At 37.9% G+C, this 16,793-nt stretch overlaps 1 protein-coding gene across 1 annotated transcript in view; it reads right to left on the bottom strand.

Moving 5' to 3' along the window:
* PPIL2 (peptidylprolyl isomerase like 2) overlaps positions 1–16,793 on the bottom strand; it is a 72,170-nt gene that overhangs the window by 28,022 nt on the left and 27,355 nt on the right. Inside the window, exons 9-12 of the mRNA XM_080559835.1 lie at positions 16,541–16,616; positions 15,004–15,164; positions 13,346–13,421; positions 12,029–12,135 (exon numbers count right to left, since the gene is read on the bottom strand). Coding sequence (XP_080415961.1) covers positions 12,029–12,135; positions 13,346–13,421; positions 15,004–15,164; positions 16,541–16,616 — 420 coding nt within the window. The remainder of the gene's footprint in view (positions 1–12,028; positions 12,136–13,345; positions 13,422–15,003; positions 15,165–16,540; positions 16,617–16,793) is intronic.

The raw sequence follows: 16,793 nt of genomic DNA, 5'->3' as shown, positions 1-16,793 counted from the left end.
GGCAAGCCCAATTACAATAACTTAAGAGTGAAATAATATCTTTTTTTAAAAAAACAAAACCAAAAAAAACAGATCCATGCAATTATTCATACTGAACCATCCAGAAGTTCAATTTTCTGTAGTAATTTCTCATCTGAAACATTCTCACCACTGTTTAACACCTAAATGTCCCTTAATTATCCAAACAAACTTTACCCTCCTACATGGCATTTGAAATTCTTTTATAATGATTCCTTCCTAATTACTCTACAAAGATATAGATGACAGTTGTCAGCTACCATAACTGGGAAAATAAAGTTCTAATGCAATCTTACACCAACTATAATCTCAGATTTCCTATATACTTCATTTCTCAGTTATAACGGTAATGGTTTACGGTAGAATGACACTAAGACATGTATTTTGGTAGCATCTGGAGGCAACTTGTAAGTAGATATATTCCATAAAAACTGTTTCAAGCAATAGGAGAATTTCCTATTGTTTCAATGTTTATATTGCAAATTTGGAAACTTTTATTTGAACTGGACACATATCCATGAAAATAATCTTTGTACATAACCTTTCAAGTAAAATTAAATCCCTGAAGAATCATTTGTCAGTGTGTTTCCCTTATAAGACCATATTGTAACAACCTTGATCCTACAGTAGTGCTATTAGTTAGCACTCATGAAAAATGTCAGTAAGGATAAAAATAAGATTAAAAATTTTCTTTATGAATCAGAAATGGAATCAGCAGCTTTTAGCCTAAGGCACTTTATCTCTTGAGAGCCAAACAGTCTTTGCAGAGAGAGACATAGTTAATAAGTTCTCTGGGGGGAATACAGCAACCTGTAATTAATTTTTTAAGAAAAATGAAATCAGGCAAAAGACTAAGTCCCTTAGGGATATATACCAAACTGTTTTAAACTTGCATAAAGTTGATAACCCAATACAGTTTTCCTATTTATTTTCAATACATGATTTGTAAAATATACATCAAAAAAATTGGTCTTAGTAATATGTTTTTCCATGCAGGACCTGTGCTGACCCTTCTTTCTAAATTGTTTTCTAGTTATTATACCTTTTCCCAGAAACAGGCTTTTCAAGTGCAACTGCAGAAATATTTTGTGTACATGCAATAATCATTTCACTGCAAGGTTTTCTTTAAATAATTGCCACCAAATTGGTTCCCATGGTCACCTCATGCATCATACAGATACATTTGGCAGGTAAACAGCTCCTTAGCAACATTACCATTACCTTTTGTGGTGCTTTTTAGTAGAGACAAACATAAAAAGGTTTGCATTCAATCGGTAATAAACCCCCGTTTCAGTCATGCAGTTGATCTAGAATATCTGGCTCAGATTATCTGATTTATTCAAAGCAGTTAATGTTCTTGCCAAATCTCACACTGCCAAGCACATTTCAAGGACTGTTTTAAGCAGCATCCTGTCCAAAGCAGAAGGGCTTGAGGTTTCTGGGGAAGGTGTAGAACGAAGTTGGGTTCTGCACTGACCATGTAAACACAACCGTCTTTGAAGTCTTTGTTCCAACTACAAAGGCCGATGAGAAATATATGTAAACAAACCTGACTTTGTTACGCGAGTGTAAGATCTTGCAGAAGATGTCAGACTCACAGTCTTGGAATGCAAACCTGTCTACTTTTTCAGAAACTTCCTCCACACCACTTGCCTCACACCATTTCTGAAGAAGGAAGAGACGGTCAAGACACCTAGAAACGTGGTAAGTGCAGCAGACAACGCCACTTTTTTGTTGGCTCATTACTGACAATAGACTCCAGGCTCTCCTTTTACTTCTGGCTGTTCTTGTTTCAAATCAACAGCAACAGTTAGTTTCTCCCTCTATTCTTTTTACATTAATCAGGAAATTACATATATTATTTTATTATCCTACGACTTGGACATATATGTAAGACAGTCAGGGCAAAAATGCCACCTTATTTTGTAATCTTGTTGATTCAAAAGCCAGTAACAGAAAGAAAGGTTAGGCTGTAAATCTACTGCAATGGTTTCTCGGAAGACTGCAGTGATAGTCCCAAGAAGGCAAACAGAAAAATTGTGGAAAGCTGAAGAACATGGCAGGACAACCCTGAGAAATCCTCCTTTTCTTTGGTCAAGATAGGACGACAAAAGTAAACATGCCTCTGCATGATGTCCTTCAACTGAAAGACAACTCTACTCTCTCCAAGTGACAAACATTAAGAAAAAAAAAATATTTTTTATTCCGTTCCCACTTCACTCCCCATATATTTTGAAGATGCCATATAACTGTACTTCAGTTGTTGAAAACTCATGCCCAAGACAAGCACTAAAATTTTAATAAACCCTTAGAGACAGGAATGCAGAAGAATGCTTATCCACAGGAGGACCCAAATGCTGTGCCTGGCTCACAGACGGGTATATAATGGGGGTAACAACCCAGTGGTTTTCTAATAATGTTTACATCTCCCTTTAACTAACACACTTAGGGGGTAACTTGACATGGAAACATCAGCACTCTACCAGTCACTAAACCTAGACAAATTTCAGAATGAAAAAGATAGCTACTCAGGGTGACCAGACAAACACAACAGTGACAAAGAGACAGATTGTGAAATCATGGAAAAGGGGAAAATACTGAAAAAAGGTATATAAAATTCAAAAAGAAACTCTTCCTTTGCTATAAAGCACTAGAAAAAACTATCTTGCTCTTGAGTATTAACCAAGCCAATATTAGTTTCCTTTGTGCCAGCAAGGATTGTTGCAAACCAGGCAAAATTCACCTCTCCTGCTGCATCTCTAGACCAGAGGGGTAAGACTAACCAAGCCAGGTCACTATCTGATTCTCACTTTGCATCCCTCCTTTCTCATCTGTTGAAATGGGTCATTACAGTTGTAAAAGTTGGCTTAACTCAGAATTTGTATTGGACAGATGAAGAGCCAACCAGAAGTAGACTAAAAACCTGCGGCACCCCTGTTGCCAAGGTACAGGAGATGGGAAAAAAGAGGAGCTTCTGAGTTGTTGCTATGACTGCAAGGAAGAAGGCTTTACCATGTGAAGAGCTAATCATTTCAAAATGCTTCATCCCTTGAGGATCTGCATGAACCTTAAAGAGAAATTTCACACTAAGCATTCAGAAGCTGTCATTTGCACATCTGTAAAATTTCCTTGTGCTAATTCCACTTCCCTTTTATTTCTTTTTGTCTCTCTAAATTGGATGAACTGTTGTAGTTGCACTAAAACACAGAGCCTTGTCCATTAACCCTACGCTTCAAAGCAGAAATAATCTGCGATAATGAAAAGCTGATTCCTCATGAATTGAAATTGCATTCTACAGCCTTCATCTTATCACACAAATGCCAGAATCCTGCTATTAAGAGGCATGAACTACTGATGGAAATTTCTAAGGCTTCAAACTAAGCTTACTTTATTTTTTCCTTACATAGATCTCCTTTGGCAGATTCTCTATTGCTTTAGTCCATTTACATACATGCTTTTTTAACCTTTTTTTTTTAAAAAAAAAAAAGCCTCTAGAGCATTTTCACTCTTCATTCTAGCTCTTCTAGAATGAACGTTTCTAATGCATGAGCCATAAAGAGTTGATATGGTAAGGCTTAAACTTAGTTCTCCCCATCTCCCCACCCCTTTCAATCTGCAATCCCCACAGCCTATCAGTCCCTGAGTAACAAACTCACCCTAATAAAAGCTTGACTTTATTTAGGGCTTAGTCAGAGACAGTGTTACAACCGTAATAAAGCAGCAGTTTCAGGAATCACCATCTATCAGGTGCAAGCATCTGCTTCCTCCACTAAGTCATGGAAAAAAATTGGACATACAAATGGTTTTAGTGCATTTCAAAACAAAACACTGTACTAGAAGACAGATTAGGCTACCTACCTTATTTCACTTTCAAATGGACTATGAGCACACTCACTTTGTTTCAGAGCAAGAGGGACAGGAAAATCCAAAACTCCACAGAGCCCACTGCAAAAGCTCGGGGAGAATTCCAGTGTGGGAACTCAAACATTTCTCCTGCAGGAGGATTCATGATTGTAGACCCTGATATCACCCCCTGCCAGTTCTACTTTCCTTTAAAACAGTTCCCCAGCACATGAGAGGGATTGATCTGGTGACAGGTTATGGTGACAAACAACAGCTGCATGCTGTGGTTCAAATCAAAGAAGATGCAGTTCATGTACTAGAGACCAGTCTTCTCAATCTGATCATACACTGAGCAAACATTCAGATCAATTTGTGATCAGAAGAGCACAGATCCAATGAGATAGGAAAGATGAAAGCATCAGGGCACTGGGGGGTAAAGCACTTGGCTAGACTCGTTAAAAAAACACTTGGCTAGACTCGTACTGAAATTAAAACAAGAATCAGAACAAGCAAACTATGCCTCAGGTAAAAGATTGTTGACTTCATAGCAATCATTTGCCTATTTTGCTACCTCAAAGTTTTCTAAGAACAAACAGCAGAATTCTTGCATTCTCATTATACAGAAACCTACTATAATTTAATTAGCTATTTAGCAATCTAACAGATTGCTAAATTTCACTTTTCAGAAGCACTTTTCAGTTCTGACATTAATGATACTACTGAAAACTTTTCCAAAGTCTAAGTAAGATGTTTAGCTTAGACAAGACGCCAATAAAAAAAATGACATACTCCATTTCCCCCCCCACACTTTTTTGCAAGTAGGGACAATCAATCAGTTTAGCTGAGAACAATTCAAGTTAAACAGGGCATCTAATTCACTCATCTAATTTGTCAACGTTACCTGCTAGCTCTCCAGAGGCAGAGCCGTCATTCCTAGCTACAGTTATTACTTTTCCTAACTTATTTATTGTAGTAGTAGAAAAGAAAACAATCCTCTCCCCCTCAAATTTGTAAGTCACAGGAGGGCTGAGGAGCTTGTCAGACAGTGCAGTGCAAGGCTGGGCGCCAGCAAATACGACAGCATCACTAGGTACAGCTTAAATGAGGACCCAACTTTAATTGCTTGAGTAACCTCCAACAGCTGTAAAGTTTGGAGCATCGCAGGTCCCACAGCGGCTCCCTGGCATTTCTTCAGTCTGCAACTGGCACATAAATTCTGCATTTTAAGAAGATGCACCTCATAACCACTTCCACACTAGACAGCAAAGCTCTGGTAGCTGTCAGCCTCCCAAGGTCACCCTGCTCTCATCAGAAGAGCCAAGGTACAAACAAGAAACATGTCACAGGAAGATGAAGAGCAGCAGCTGTGTAACTCCAAACCGCCTACCTCATCCTCAGGTTTGGGACCACTAAGTGGCAGACGCAGCTGGTATGGGATTCCTGCATCGTCAAATGTCACAAAGCAAAAGAGAATCCAATAACGATCAATTCCCTCTACCAGATCCAGCTTGCCAGGGATGCTGAGGAGGTAGAAAGGTCCAAATGTGCAAAACATATTCCCAGTTACCCAAAGGCAGAAGCTGCCAGGAAACCATGCAAAGAAAGCCAAGGGCAGCAAGCCCCACGGTGCACAGGCAGGTACACAGGGAGTTGGCTGAACACCTTCCTCATTTCCCCGTTGAATGGCCCATTCTGGCAATGGGGGCTCCTATTGCCCCTGCAAAACAGAGCTGAGGACAAGGGCAAGATGGTAGCATCCAGGTAAAGCATTTCCTGTCCATATCTCACAAGAAAATGTTTCTCCTATTTCAAACATAGGTATCATGTCCCTGAAGTTAAGAATAATTTAAATATTAGTTTCTAGTCTCTTAAGAACAACCAAGAAACAACCTGCTAATCAATATGGCTGAACAGGGCCATTCTACTCCCATCCACAAAGAGCAAGAGATCTGTTTGCCACTGTAGCACTTTGAGGTGAAAACACACCAGGAAATAAAAATATCCTCTCTAACAAACATTTTTATCCGACTGTTCTCCTACTGGAAGAGGACAGTTTTGTTTGTTTTTAGCTTCTGTTGACAAGAACTTTCAAAGCTGAAACTTGCAGCTCTTTCTACAATGACATATTTTGTTGAAAAAATGTGAAATAAGCTATTTATAACCATGCCAAAACCACCATACTTCACGCCTACGACCATAGTACTGAGGGAACATGACACTGGTAAAACATCAGCCAGATATTTGCCAAAGACAGCTGGCAGAAATTGAGTTAGAATGGACAGTTAAATTGGAAGGAAAATGAGAGATTCAGGAAGACTGGGGGACCTCGTCATGCAAGAAGGTCAAAGGATTTTTTTAAGGAACTCACTTCTTTCCCACTGGAAATGGAAAAGAAGTCTACAGGCTTCTGATCTTTGGATCAGTCCCTCACACAAAAGGACAGATGATTTCAAAGAACAAGGGCTAGATTACACATTTATAGATCAGAGGCATATTTAATAGGTCAGAGGGCCTCAAAAGATTAAAACATCGCTGTCTGTAGAATAATGGCTTCTTCAAATAGTTATGCCAAGACATCATCATTAAGTAGAGTTTGCCAGGTCCTAAAACCTCAAAAAGCATTTGTGGAGTGCTGGATAGAGGTCTGAAATCCATCTCACATTCTTCTTTGTTATGCCAACTTGCCCTTAAAACTTAAAGTATTAAATCAGAGAGACACAAGAGAATTAACAAAAACTGCCATAGCAGTTAAGGATTAGTATTCAATTACCTCTATCACATGTGTTTAGCCACCAGATCATTACTGCATCGTGATCATTTGTATGAGAACTTAAAGCGGAGAAGGGAGATAGTACACCAAACAGCACTAAGTAAGAAAGCCTCAAAGCAACCTACAGGCAAAGGCGGGTATTTTTATTCCCTTTCACAGGTGCAGAGATCAGGAGTTCAACTTAGTCTGTCCATAGGTAGGGCTTCTGATTGGAACAGGCAGCCTCGGTTGTTTGTGTAGCTGCACTGCAGCAATCAGACATCGATCATACATATTATTGTCCAGGAATTTGTTGCTCATTGTGACGTGACAAATGGGATGGTACTGATATTTTTTTAAAAAAGTAATCTGTACCCAAATTACCCACATGATGTAGCCACATCATAGAGCACCTCAGTGGCAAAGGCACAGAATTCAGGCTGTTCCAGCTCCTAGTTCTCCAATCTATCCATCACACCACACTGCTTTTCAACCTCCACTTCCAAGTCAATTTGACTTTTTCTGCAGGGTAAAGCCTCCACCCTGCCTTAGGAGGTTGCTTCACCATTTACAAGGTATAACTTCATCAATATAGTCACTAATAGAGCAGAATACACACAGATGATGTAGATGACTGTTCCCAGAAGCATCCCAATTAAAGAAGCTAAAAGAACTTGAGATTAGAAAAATCACCATAAATAAAATACAATAAATTCAGCCACATTCATTGCCTTTCATCAACTATTTCTTCATCACTTATTTGTCTGGCAATGCGTAAGACTAGAGCTGAAAGAAAAGCATGTTGGATGTGTTAAATCTTCTGCATTAGTCATAACTACTACTGGCAAGTAGAATTTTGTAAATTTGTTTCCAATTAGTATATACAACAAATGTTGGTTATGCCCAGCTGAACTCAAGCTTCCTGGAAAATGTCCTAACAAATGGCTATCTGATTACATCCCCATCAGGGGGAACATACTGTATCTGAACAAGACGACTCGGAGAAAAACAAATGGTCATAAAGAGCAACACTCATACCACTGTGGTGCAAAGAGAAGAGAGAACAGTAGTGTACCTTTGCTCATTTGAGGCACAAACTCAAATGGTTGGAAAAAAAAAAAAACAAAAAAAAAACCAGCTTATCTTCCAAAGTCTCTATTGCCTTTTTCTCAGGTCAGTGACTTACACCACACATCATCTTTTTGGAACCTAACTGAAGTTTTCCGGTGCTCTGAACAAGTGATTTCAAACACAGAAAATACACCTGGATTCCAGTCTTATCTCATGCTCTTTTTCTGTATCCTGTCACAAGCTAACTGATGACTTCAATCACACTGCAGCACTGATTTCCTACCCTGGATCAATACTAAACTTTTCCTGATTAGGTTTTTGGTACTAGGAAGAATCTCATCACTATCAATTTTATTGATTGGCACCTTAAAGTACTAGTGTACGAAGATCCCTCCATTTATTTTTAAACAAAGGTCTCCACGTGTACATATAAACTGAACTGCAGACAATTCGTACTGCCATGTCACTCACAAAAACAGGGAAAACTGCTTCTGCTCCAAAGAGAACTCAGAACAGAAGAACTGGGGACAGAGAGTAAGAATCCAAGGAGCGGAGTACTGAAGACAAAAATGATATTGGGCAGACTTCAGCAGCAGTGCAGACCACTGTGAGGAGAACTGCAAGAATATTTTGTTTAAATAGACAGCCCATAGCCATGAAAATACAACTGAAGACTCCAAAGCAGACATCACTCTGTGACAGCAAGTATGTCACTTGCTGCTGTCTATTTCAGCAAACTTCACCTCAGAAATGTCAATTTAAATCTTGCCCATAAGACTATTTTAAAATGTAATTTGAATGTTGTATGTCCTACCTCTGGACAAAGGTATTCATTTATCGTATTTATATAGCAACTTCAGACTCAACCTTCCTAAAGCATTTCACAATCATGTATTTGCAGAACTCTGCAATGAAAACCACTGCTAGGATGGCTTCCATAATAACCTGGGCACAGGATGTCTGTCAGCAATTAAAAAAGGAACCTGTGGTTAGGTCGAGGCAACAACCAGTCAGAGTGTGCTCAGTTGTTGTTTTTTATTTAAAAAAAAAAAAAAAAGAAGCTAAGCACCACTATAACATAGCTCATAAATCATACACTTGCTCCTGCACTTGCATTGCTTGAGAGAGAGAGAGTAGATATATGAATTCCCCAAACCATACACATTTTGGCTGATTTCAAACAACAAAGAGAGTCTAATACTGCTATCAACTCTCTCATTTCCTCAAGTAGCACAGAACCGCATGTTGAATCCACTGGCCCCAAATCTGCTGGTGGTCTGAGAGGGTATCAGTACAGTGCCTTAGGCTGAAATTTGTTCCTCGCTCCTTTCCCTTCTGAAAAGCTGAGGTCCTACCCATACCAACTACACTGAAAGATTGTAAAGGCTGAAAAGTCATGCACCAAAAAGCCCATGCAACATTAATTTGGGCAGGCATTATGATACAGTCCAGCTCCCTCAGACTGCATTCAAGGGGCTTAGCTACTTGGCCAGACAGTGCCTTACCAAGACTCTACACTTCTGCAGAAAACTGAAATCCTGCATATGATCTCTTTCCTCTACAGAATTCCAAATACCTCCCAGAACTGGTTCAGCTTGTACACTGAATCAGGCAGGAGAGCAGATTAAAAAGAAATATCACGTGATGAAATAATTAATACTATTACAGTGCATATTCACAAGCAGAGTGAACTGAGTATTTGAAGGCCTTGATTTTGGGATTTCCCTATTTTCTATGTCTGTCCTTGCCATCACAATAGACCTGCTGTAACTGATCCATATATATGTGTGCAACTTATTTATGTATTATGCATTTGCAAGATGTTTGCTCTATTCTGCACTGTGCTAGCTTACATGCCTAACCTCAGTGTGATCCAGGAAAACCAAAATTAGAAGCACAAGCTCCTTATATAGTAAAGGAAACATCTCCAGGAAGAACTGATTTAATAGACCTCAGACGATGACCTAAAGTGGATGTTGTGAAAAGCTCCTTAAAGCAGCAAGTTTTTCCTACCTATTCTAAGTATATATCTTCTTCCTCAGTTAAGCCAAAGGTCTGCTTAATTCACACAGATTTAATCAACACAAAGAAATGAAAGAAACAGATGGCTAGAGACCAACGTTCAAGCAGGTTTGGTAGTGCAAAATACTGCACACTTCCAATGTGTACATGAGGAAGCACTGTGTGAAAGGGAAACGTATAGGGATTTAGCCAGAAAAAAAAAGGAAAACACAATGGATATCATACAAGAAGCTTTTAATGGGCAGCTGAGCCTGGGTCCTCAGGACTGAGTGATACTGATCACACGTGTGACCAAAGAAACCACGCTGATAAGAATAGCTGCAGCCAGCCTTCACTAGCCAGGAGCCAGTTTCAGAACATATGGCAAAACAAATGAGTCAATGCAATCTGCTCATTCTGCTGCTTCCCCCAAATATTGCTGTATTAACATCCTCTGCTTTTTGCCTTATTACATAGTGTTACTATTTAGGAGCATGGAAAACACCTGTATGGATGACAGAGGTCTACAGAATTACTAGCAAGATACACTTTTGTGAAAATTCTCATATTGTTTGCATAGATCAGCTTTAGTTGTTTACATGTATCTTGCTCCTTGCTTTTAGAGAGAAAGGAAGAGAAAGGAAAGCTGGCAGGACTGTCCTGCTTGCTCATTTTCCTTTCTCACAGCTGTACACACGGTTAGGCAAAAAAAGGATGTATTCTCCCAGTGCATCTCTGGATTCCACACCAAGCACCCCAGCTCCCAGCCAGCATCACTGAATTAGTTCTGTGAGGTCCATGACAAGAAGAAGATTCACCATTTAAACCCCAAAACATCTACATTCAGACCTATAATTTCTCACGCTAAAAATCTCAGTAAGCAATTGAAGGTTTGGGCTTTTTGCATTAAAAACATTTTCCTTTTATAGATGTGGCTGTACAAAGAAATAACCAAACACATCAGCAAGCAGTGTCTGAGACTTACCACGTTTATTATTGTAAGAGCCACAGATTTCTTGAAGAATCAAACTGTATTGACTATAAGAAAACTCTAGTACACTTTTTTAAAGGAATGTCTACCTCTTAAAGGCAAAGGAAAGACGTTTGAAAACTTGAACCTTAAATACTGAGACAGCAGGAGATAAAAACATATTGCATGGTTTTTGTTTAAATTTGCTCTCTAAAGTCCAGGATTTAAAAACAAATCTAAACATTTCTGGTGATCTTAACCAGGAGTATTCAAATTGATTGCTCTCAGTTTCACCAAGGTTCTTTTCCCGTTTCTGCCAGTAACCTGCTGTGTAACCTTGGATTATTCTCCCTTCTCTTTACTCTTCCTTCTTTTTTTCTCTCTGCCTTCCCTATCCAGTTACTGTTTGAGTCCCTATAAGATCTTTTGAAGCTCTCAACAGGTACCATGATATGTTGTAAATTGCCCCACTAAAATGTATGGGACTACTCATGAGCATGCTTATGCATACAGTAGTATAATATATAAAATAATATATATACATATTACAATAGGTAGCCCAGTCCAGACACCTACTGAACACAGATGCAACACAGACATTACATAGAATTCATGTGTTTGAATAGGTACTGACGAAGCAGAACAGAACAATTCTATGAAAGAGATCTACATAATTTGACTTCCACAATTTGATGTACAAATAGTAAACAGATTTTGCCATTTCACTGCTATGAGCTTGTTGAGAGAAAGAGTGGGACTGGCAAAGTGGGGTACTTAAATTTGTACTTGACAGTTGCTAAAATCAAGAAATAAAAAGCTAAAATAATTGAAGCTAGGTTGTTTGCACAAGGGTACAGGTAAGGTACCAGCAAAAGAGATAACACCACAATGCCGGTCTCAAGTCTCTTTTGTTCTTAAAGAGAAGAACCTCCACTCAAAAACTGAAAGGGAAGCATCCAAAAATCCCTGCTTTACTAATAAGTGATTCCCTTCCACACCCTCAAAAGATGCAAAATTTGTTCAACCATAGTTCAACCATTTTTTCCCATGAACTTGCATGAGATAATTTTAAAACTCCTCACATCTACCCCTCAAGAGGTAACCTCTGTTCACCTCATGCTATCTCTTCTAAGTAAAGAGCAGCAAAGGAAGTACATCCATTCCTGCAACAATTCCCTGGCTCTCTGAATCTCCTAGAGTATTTTGCTTAAAAGATGAAACTCCAAACGTGAAAACACACCAAAATCAGTGAGTTAATTATACTTTCCTGTATCTATTAAAACTACTCCTATCCTTGGACATTTCCATTGCTAGCTCTGACATATCTCTACATCTAGAGGTACATTAGAAGATTCAGCCTATGGGGCATACGGTACCATGTCACAGTGTAGCTCCAAGTTTAAGTCTCCTTTGTTAGTGTGGAGTCGTACATAGCCCTTCTTCTTCACATATTTGTATCTTACAACATCTTCATCAATAGCAGCTGTAACAATGCAAAAGGCAATAATTAGTTCTCTGGAAGTTTATTCATTGATCAGCAAACAAATTACTAAATTCTACTGTCTGACTTGTTCCTCTGGGATACTGGGTCTTCGGGGATTGCACTCGACAATTTATCTATAACCTCACATTAATCTCTGTGCAAAACACTTTCCATTACAGAAAGCCACCAGCTCCTCGAGAGCCAACAATATCATCTGCATTTTTGAGTCACAAAAAACGTTCAATATCACATACTATAATTTTCAAGTAATGTCTACCAATTATGGACATTACTTTGAAACCAAACTGGTTCTTGTCAAACTTGGAAGCCAAGTAGGTAGTCATCAGTCAACCACAAATTGCTGACATGAGAACCTACCCAGATCTGAAAACAAATAAAGCTAAATTACTGGAAACTTTACTGGAAAGTCAAACCAAAGGATCAATCTAGAATGTTTCCACTTCCATTGTGTCAAAATGTCCAGTTAGTCAAATACTTTCAACACTCAAAGATTCACCTGCAAATCATTGCAATTCAACAAGTTAAGGAATTGAACGTGGTAGACATGTAGTTTTGGCAAACATGTTCAATCTTTGCCAAAGTGTGTGACGCACTTTCGCATTTTAGTGCCAAAAGACAGATTTCTTTCTTCAACTGGGAATACTAACTGCTCAGCTGTTTAATCAATGTTCAAACTGAATACATTCTACAGATTTATGTTGAGGCTAGAAAATGAAATAAAAACTTTATATTATTAAACTGCATTTTTGTGTAGAATATAACTTCAAAAAGCAGGAAATCAAAAGTTATCACCACAAAATTTGCCATCATTCTAATCAATACCAGGTTATGTTAAAAAGGTGGTAAAGATTTTGTATGAAAATTAAGGAGAGATTATACTTTGCTGCTAACTTACCTAAGTGGATACCCCATTTTGTGGTCCCTGGTCATAGAATATACCTCATTACTTTCAGTTCAACATAAGTAATTGCCATTCAAAAGATGAAGCTAATTCATAACTGCTTCATTATTTTCAGAATGAGCTTACTTGAAAGTACGGATATATCTGCTCAGGGAATATATTTCCAAGGCATCATTACTGGCCAATTAGCAAGGCATTCCTTCAGTCCCCATAAATGTATGTGTGATAGGGAGTACTCATTGAAACTGGAAAGTAAGCAAGCAGCTTTTAGGTAGGTAGTTCTGGTACCTGCTTCGTGTGTAGTTTCGGGTACCATTGCAGTGGAGGTGAAGGAAGCACTTACTGCTCCAGTGGAATAGTGAGCCTGTTCACACATGAAAAAGCAAGAGAAAAAGACATTAGCTATTACAATTTATCTATTTAAGATACTAGATAAGCACTGAATACTATATAAGCACTGAAAAAACACAAATATCATGTCATCTTTCTGAAGGCAGACTTTCTGCTCTAGTTCTTACAGGAAGAAACAAATATCCAATGTAGGGATATTTCTCCATCTGTTACCCATAACATTTCCTCGATGAAACTCTAGTTAAGGCTGCCCAGGCACTGAGCTGAAGGGGCTTATTGCTTCCACAATGATTTAATACATTATTATGCAAAGATTTTATTATTAGAATTTATTTGTGTGTCCACAGGTAGAGATATGAAAGCAGTACTGCTGGCAAGACATCTGTAAAATTCTCCAACATTGCTGAGTAAGTGGAAGGAAAATCCAATGAACCGCAGAGACGCTGTAGAGGAAAACAAACCAACCCCCCTCCCACACATAGGCCCTTCTGCATGCAGAGGCACTGCCCTATGGCTCTATTTTGAGCTTTGTGATTCTTCTGCAGAAAAGAAATGTGAACATTACATGTGGATTTTATAGTAAATTAGAAAGACCTAATAAACCCAGAGATACTTATAGCAACTCCGAGGTAATGCCTGGTAGAGAATACATGTGTAAGTCACAGGCCAATGCTCTGTTCATTAGGTTACAGGGCATGCTGTGCAAGTTTATAGTTAACCCATCCACACGGTTAGCTAATAATCTGACTCTCCAACATATGTAGAGTTCATCATTGCTTCTTATCTCTTTTTTTTCCTCCCTGAATATTTTATTTTCCTATAATTCTATGCACCCTGAAAATGGGGCAAAGGTGATCCTACTCATACGTCACATATGTTCACTAACTAAACTATCAATAAGCCTCCTCATAAAAAGCCATATGCTGCATTACTATTCATTTTCATGTAAGTATAATCAAAGCATGGGGACACATACATCCCAGAATTATTAAAGAAAAATACTGTCTTGCTCATTTCGAACAGCCTTTGATGTAGGAAATCTAGATGCAGATGAATGCTCCCTTTGACAGCCATGAACACACAGTAACATGCACCTGGAAGAACATTCTTTAAAATATTTCACTAAAAATCCTGTGCTACAGTGGAAAAAATGGTGAAGCAGCTGTAGTTGATTTATGTATTTGCCCGCACCAGAAATGATTCACTTGCACTGCCCCTAAGGTGTGTTCTCTCTGCCAATAACTGCAGGAAGCAATGATAAACAAATTCAGAGCAAGAGATTGCAACCTGGGAAAAAAAGGTTCTGCCAACACATACATCAAAACCACATCAGAAAGATTCCTCCTTCTTATTGTGCTCCATTTCTAAAACATATAGGTTCATTTATAATGATTTAACAAAGAGAAATTCACTGACACATATATTTCTACGGAATCCCGATATGATTTTTATACCCTCTTCTATGAAAAACTTCCATGTAACAGAAAACATAAGAAGTGGTGTCTGTTTATACTGCGATATGGCATCCAAGCCAAAAAACATCTATTACTTCTTCAAGAAGTAACAGTGCTAAAGTATAAATTAAGTCAACTTACTGCATTCAGCTTATCCACTTTCTTCTTTTCAGGAGCCTTCATAGTAGCTGCTAGAATATCGTCACCTTTGAACTCCTTATAGAGCTCCAGTAAAGTCTCTCGTGTCTCAGCATTTGTATTTTTCAAATAGTAAGATGGATCTAACTTCGCTTTTTCTTCATCTATATAAGACAAAATCATTCAGAATTAAAAGACAAATTCTATATTGTTCTCATTCCTTTTACTACACACCTTGTCATACAAAAATCTTCCAGGTATTTTTAATTTTTTTTTTTTTAATAGTCTAATAACTATGTTTATTCCTGCAGAAACAGTAACAAGTAGCAATGCAAAACACTAAAGACAGGATAACATGAAATATGACACAATGAATGCCAATATGATGATATATAAGAAAAGAAAAATCAACTTCAAATCAATTACTGCAAAAATTTATTAGAAACCACTAGAATTGATCTAAGTTCACACAAGTCTAACCAAATTATTTTTATAGAACAATAAAGACAAGATATAGTTGGGTGCCATATAAATTTCTGTCCTTTGTCTCTTTACTAAATGACCAAGTCTGTGACGCAAAAATCCCAGAAGCAGACCTTTAATGCGACACCAGGGAGAGGAGGCTGGTGGAGTAGACTGTAGAATTTCATTAATTTAATTATATTTTTTAAACAAGTTTCACTTGTTCTCTGTCTTGGCATGCCTAGTATTTGCTGATAATTAAATATTCCATCTCTGAGATACTACCCTCCAAAAATAAGCGGTTAATACAGTTGCTTGCTTGCAGAATTAGTAGCTTTAAAGAGATGAGCACAGTAAGACTCAGAAAAACACACCATACTTAGAATCAGCAATTACACCTCATTAGAAACAGTTCTAAAAGAAACCCCAAGGACATAGGACAGATTTTTTTTTCCCTTCAACTACGTAACATTAGCAGATATCATTAAGCATTTAGTTATCAAAGAATCACAAAACAATTGTGAAGCAAATTCCTTAGTTGTGATATCCACAAAGAAAAACAAACAAGACATTTTATTTTTGATTGAAATAATTTTAGAAACATATATATCAATCTTTAACTTGGAAGACAGATATTGTTATTCAGACAGAAGGATGAACAGCACATAGTTGATAGAGGTAAACGTATGAAACAGCACCTAGCACACAGCAGATGTGAACAACCTACAAGAAGATGTAGGTTTCCTTGTTTTAGTTCTGGTACAAAGCTATTAGACTTTTTGGCAAATTATTTTTCCTCCTCATCTCAGTTCTCTCTCATCTACTTTCTCTTAAAGGACACAGAAAACTTTCTCTGTCTGTATAGCACCCAGAGACAGTTAATGATTTCTCAAAGAATGACATCTTTCTTTCAAAATTTATCGACTCTTTTTGATGTGAAAGGGACAATTTGAAAATGTTTCCAAGAAGCTTTCAAAGCTACCATCAGCCTCCAAGAAATACCCATCCATAAAATGCAGTCTTTAGAATTTGCATATTTGAGCAGGTGTTTTCTCACCTACCTTCAATTCATCCTTACCTGGATCAATTACTTTTATGTTGTTCTTAACATGAAAGAAGTTAGAGACATTGAATTTATCCAAGTTTGTTGGATCCTGAAAACAACAATTAAGAATAACATCAGAGAGCTTCATAAGCACCCATTTCATGCAACAGATTAGTTTGAAGGGTAGTCACCACCATAATAAACCAACAGGGAGAGAGAATAAATACCATACTCTACAAACCACAGAAAGATTGAAAAAATATACAATTTCTTAAAGCAATCAACC

This window comes from Anser brachyrhynchus (assembly GCF_964034855.1).
Source record: "Anser brachyrhynchus genome assembly, chromosome: 17".
In the NCBI taxonomy this organism is placed as follows: domain Eukaryota; kingdom Metazoa; phylum Chordata; class Aves; order Anseriformes; family Anatidae; genus Anser; species Anser brachyrhynchus.
The sequence above is the reverse complement of the archived record's forward strand: the minus strand, read 5'-3'. Positions and strand labels throughout refer to the sequence as shown.